Source organism: Miscanthus floridulus, chromosome 12 (genome assembly GCF_019320115.1).
Source record: "Miscanthus floridulus cultivar M001 chromosome 12, ASM1932011v1, whole genome shotgun sequence".
Taxonomy (NCBI): Eukaryota; Viridiplantae; Streptophyta; class Magnoliopsida; order Poales; family Poaceae; genus Miscanthus; species Miscanthus floridulus.
The window spans coordinates 59,803,792-59,809,371 of record NC_089591.1 but is presented as its reverse complement, the minus strand read 5'-3'; the positions used below and the strand labels follow the sequence as shown (position 1 = coordinate 59,809,371).

General features: G+C 50.4%; 1 protein-coding gene across 1 annotated transcript; it reads right to left on the bottom strand.

Annotated features, from left to right (window-relative positions):
• Positions 1-4,236: 4,236 nt before the first annotated feature.
• LOC136498235 (UPF0426 protein At1g28150, chloroplastic-like) lies at positions 4,237-5,393 on the bottom strand. Its single transcript, XM_066494181.1, has 3 exons — positions 5,223-5,393; positions 5,020-5,139; positions 4,237-4,596 (listed from the first exon to the last, which is right to left on the bottom strand). The coding sequence occupies exons 1-3, from the start codon at positions 5,322-5,324 to the stop codon at positions 4,414-4,416; spliced, it is 405 nt and encodes a 134-aa protein (XP_066350278.1). The 5' UTR covers positions 5,325-5,393; the 3' UTR covers positions 4,237-4,413.
• Positions 5,394-5,580: the final 187 nt, after the last annotated feature.

Sequence of the window (5,580 nt, the reverse complement as noted above, 5' to 3'; positions counted from 1 at the left end):
CCGACGCTCACCTAGGGTTCGAGGCGAGACGATGGGCGACAGTTGTGCAAGCCGGGACGCCGTAGAAGGACCTCTCCACAACGGCGGACAACCTACGGCAATGGCGACGGCGTTCAGGTGAGCCGCAGCAGCAATCAAGGCAGTAGAGCAGCGAGTGAGCAACGACAACTCACCGATGACCTCAAGAAGCTGGCTCGACCAAAGACGACCCGAGCAAGGCTGGCCACATGCGTGCGGCGAGGCGAACAACGAACCGCTAAGGCATGACCGCGTCAGCGGCGAGGAGGAACAAAAGCTACGACTAGCGTGCGCACAACGAAGAGAAAGCCAAGGCGAGCTAATGGTGCAAAGGAATTGGTGTGGGGTAAAGTGGTGGAGACTAGCCACGACGCGGGCGGCGATGAGCCTTAACAGCACGGCAACGACAAGATTCCAAAATTGGAGCTTGGCGTGACGCGAGTCAAGACGGGGTGGGGGTCTGATGGAGAGAGGGCGTGAAGGCGGAGACGCGAGCACAAGGAATTAATGAGAAGTGCTCGCTCTTTGGCTTCACTGCGATGTGACACGACGACGGCGGAAACAGAGGAAGGTAGAGATGGGCGCGACAGTGGGTTCGGCTCGTCCACGCCTTGGCGGGACGTGAGCGGTGGGACCGGGATGCCCATGCGCCGGTGCTAGCCGACGGGCGTGGCCCGTGCGGCCACAGTGCCATAGATGGCAAAGCGACGGCGACACGCAAGGCCACGTGTGGACGGCACCCAACCGAGCCAAGGAGGGGCAGCGTGATGCAGCACGCGTACAGGAGCGACACGATGGCAGTGGCAGCGTCGCGACGTGAGGCAATAGAGGCGGACGAGACGGCAGCGTAGCGCGGGACATGGCAAGGCAACGATGGCGTGACGGCGCATGGCTGGAAGCTAGCGGCGGGGTAGTAGCACGGTAGTGAGATGGGACAGCCACACGCCAGTGCTGTCAGCCACAACATGCCTTGACCACATGCTATCTTCGATCAAGATCGGAATAGAATAGCTAAACTAGCAAGAAACATCGTCAAAGCAGGATGTAAACAATGTAATGCGCCAACATGACGATTCAAAAAGATACAAAGCCGATCTATCTCAATCTTTACCAGGCAGGAGATTAGTATCAAAATTCGTACCAGATCAGACTTAACCGAGGGCAGTCGTGCGGATTTTGATAAGAATCGAGGATAACTATCAGTAATTGCAAGAGATCAGACTTAACCGAGGGCAACCTTATAATTAACCGACGATAACTAACTTATACCAAGCTTGTAAGATATCAGACTTAACCGAGGGTAGCCTTACAAACATAATATAAGTCATGACGGATACTCACAGACAAACCGAAGATCAAACCCAACCGAGGGCAGCCCTGCTTGCTGAAGAACTAGTCGAAATCTACTCTACTCCTACTCCTAAGGGGTGGCGTAAGCCGAAAAGTAAAGGCACCGGTTTGTGTTGATCGTTGGAGATGTTTCTTTATAATGCCCGGGGTTTATATTTATACCCTAGACTAATGACTCCTAACTTGTTCAGAACATACAAAACTTGCCTCAAAAGAAATATCTAAACAAAAGAAAATATTAAGATATATTGACTCTTCCCCTTCACTAGGATCCTTGCTAATAATGCTCCTTTGACCCGACGTGTCTTTTTTTGTTCGGTTCAAACGGGAAGATCATGTATGCAGGCACATTACCTTGCTGAATATACGTATACCAATATATGACACCTAGTCGGCCTTGTACATGCACGTGTCCTTGCTTCTTCCATTAATTGTTGAGTTGCACCTGGACGTCATGTTTTATCCAAATAAAATAATATTCCTTTTTCCTCTATGCACGGACTCTAGTTTGCATCTCCTCTTGCTTTCATATTAACGTGAGAAGCACCCGATCTTCAGGCCTTTCTATCCAAAGATATATTGATTTATTTCTTTATGCAGCCCATCAAACAATATTGTTAGTTGATCTGCTTGGCCTTTCATCTTCACCATGTCGGCAACCAGGAGTCATGTTCGTACACCATCAAAACTAAGGCAAGCAACCTGATATATATGGAGTCCGGCTGGCTTCCTTATTTTTCTTTAGAGCAAGGCTAATAATACAGCCGGCTTGCTGGCTGTAAGGTTTCTTATAGCCTTCTCTCAGCCCACTCATATAGTAGTTGGCTCTTTACAGTTAATACATGGCCCACTTATCTCTTTCACAGACTTTCTTGGTTCTTGTGTCCAAGCCGGCTGTAAGCTTACAGCCCGCTTCTCCTCTCTCTCCTCCCCTCTCTCCTCCATCTCAGCATTTAATCGGCTTACAACCTGCTATTATACTTGCTCTTATGCACATGTTAACTCACGATCCCAGGTGCCCTTTATCCTCACGGCAAGAGATCCTGGATGTCATGCTTTCCCAAAATATATTAAACATTATTTTCTGGCCGGTGAAGATCTTCTGGACGTCCCAAATACGTCTCCAAATATATTAAAGAATATTTCTCGGATGGCTTGTAAATATCTTTTAATTAAGAGATCTTCCTGCTTTTAACATCATCAGTCAATCCTTCTCACTCCAAAATAAGCTTACCAAATTTCAGTGTCAACACGCAACAAGACAGAGACACTACAGCCGGCTGGCTTGCTGCAGCCCCTTGATGTGCCTTCCCAGGTGTGGTCTGACATCTCGATGGACTTCGTTGAGGGCCTGCCTAAGGTCCATGGCAAGTCCGTCATCCTCACGGTGGTCAATCGCTTCTCCAAGTATGCCCACTTCATCGCCCTCGGCCATCCCTATACTGCGACGTCTCCCGTGCCTTCTTCGATGGCATCGTGCGCCTACATGGGTTTCCCTCCTCGATTGTCGGCGACCGAGACCCCATCTTGACGGGCCATGTGTGGCGTGACCTCTTCAAGATGGCCGGCGTCAAGCTCCGCATGAGTACGGCCTTCCAAGACGGATGATTAGTCCGAGGTCATGAACAAGGTGCTCGCCATGTATCTACGTTGTGTTACAGGTGATTGTCTACGTGCCTGGGTGGATTGGCTGCCATGGGCAAAGTACTGCTACAACAACTCCTTCCACACCGCCCTGCGTACGACGCCCTTCCAGGTGGTCTATGGGCGGCCTCCACCGCCCCTGCTACCCTACAAGGCAGGGACTGCCAGTACAGAGGCTGTCGACGACCTCCTCCGTCAGCGCAACGAGTTCCTGGCCGAGGTCCGGGAACGTCTTCTCCAAGGTCAACAGATTTCCAAGCGCTACTACGATGCTAACCACCGTGACTTGGAATTCGCGGTGGGTGATTGGGTCTAGCTGCGCCTTCTCCATCGTCCGACACGTACATTGGACCCTCGCGCCAAGGGCAAGCTTGGTCCTCGCTATGCTGGTCCATTCCAAGTCATGGAACGGGTTGGCAAGGTCGCCTATCGGCTTCAGCTTCCGGAGGGCGCCCGCCTGCATGACGTCTTCCATGTGGGCTTGCTGAAGCCTCACCGTGGAGACCCTCCAGTGCTTCAGGGTCTGTTCCGCCTACTCATGATGGGCATCTTCTCCCTACACTAGCACGTGTCATGCGTGCTCAACTTCGCCACGATGTGTGGCACGTTCTTGTCTAGTGGCACGGTATACCTGAAGATGAAGCTACATGGGAGCCGCTCCAGGAGTTTCAAGATCTCTACCCGAATTTTCAGCTCGAGGACGAGCTGGTTCTCTAGGCGGGGAGAGATGTTATGACCGGCGTCTAGTACACCAGGCGTCGGTGCACAAGTGGCTAGAGGCCGGCGCACAGGAGTTACAAGGACGCCTAGATTAGATGGGCTGCAAGCCCAGTTATATTTATTAGTTATTTTTATCAGATATAATAGTTATTACTGAAAATAGGAATTATAGGCAGGATATATATATATATATATATATATATATATATATATATATATATATATATATATATATATATATATATGTGTGTAAACAATTATTGAGAAAGTTAAGTAGAAGCAACAATTAAAGTTGTCGGCTTCCCTTGGGAGCCCTAGCCGCTCTCCTCTCGACTCCAGCCCTAGCGCCGTGAACACCACGGCGCCCACACGCCACCGACGAGTTCCAGGACCTCACCCTCCGCTCTTCCACCCATACAGCCTCCGTAGCAATTCCGGTAGGATAGCTAGCCCTACCAAACCATGTCTAGAGGACTGTGGCTTCATATTATGAAACAGGAGCGGTAGAACAAAACCAGGGCCCAATGTTTGATATTACCAATGCTGATCCAATATTTGACCTAAGAACAATATAAGCCCAAACAAAATTTGAGCAAGCACGTGATGACTCAGGTATCCCAGATATTCAGGATAAGTTACAAAGGGAAAAGTGTCAAGTGGACAAAAGGTAGACAATGCACCTCACTCAATCTCAATTTGCTGAGGTGCATCATTTTGATCTGCCTCACTTGATTCTTCAGAGCTGTTTTCCTCAGCTATTCCAGAAGCCTCCACTGTACGAGTTATCCATTCCTTGAGAGGATCCTCATTCAGGTCAAGCCTCAAGAGGCCAGCAAACACACCACCCATGAATGCTACTGGCTCCTACAGACAGTGCATTTAGAATATCATCATCTGTTCTTGCGTCGACGAGCAAGAAAAGTAAATTCTAGACTGGAGAACGTATTAGTATTGTTTGATGAATAGCTAGTCTTCCTTAAACCAACTCTGCAATTACCCTTTCCACAAAGCATATCAAGTCTAGGTTTCAATTTCGTTAGTTTCGCCTAAAGCATGGCCACTGAAAAGCTTAATCAAGAGTAAATCTACACTGAAACAACACTGAATTTTTCGACTGTTGCATAAACTCCCCCTCCCCCTTTCCAGGATAAACTTTGCAAGCGTCCAGTCGGATTGAATGGCCAATTTCACATATCCACACAAGAAACTACGTATACAATCAACAAGTTCGAGCAATCCCCAATCCTGGGTTAAGAAAAGGACTGGACAGAGGTGGAGAAATTTTACCTTGATGGCTTCTCGGAGGATGCGCTCGTCCCCGAGAGGGTTGAAGCAAGCTCGCATGACCCCTGCAGCTCCCCTCCTTCCCGTCGTCGTCCGCCCAGCAACCGCATGGAGACACCTCCGCTGCGCCAACCACACGCGACAGTTAACCTCGTGGGGAGGTACACGAGGGTTCCTGTTATAAGCTTGATGCTGTACGGCTTTACCTTGGCTGGAACTGCCGGGCTGGGGCGGAGCAGAGCAGTGGCAGCAGCCGTAGAAGTCGCCATGGATAGCGAGCAAACGCCTCCAAACCAGTGTTCGACCATTCGAGACGGTCTTCAATTCCTTGCCTCGCAGCCCGAGGCGGCGGAGGATATTTTCCTTGCAGAAGAGTTGCTGTACACAGGCCGCGGAATCGAGAGCTCAGCGGCACGGTGGATCCGTGATTGGATGGGAGCGCCGGAGCGGGCCGAGCGCAACGCCGCAGGCCGCAGCCGCGAGTCGGGGATAGCGACTAGCGGGCCAGCCCATGCCGGCCCCAAACTGACAGAGTTCATGTCTGGTTTGAGAAGGTTGGAATCG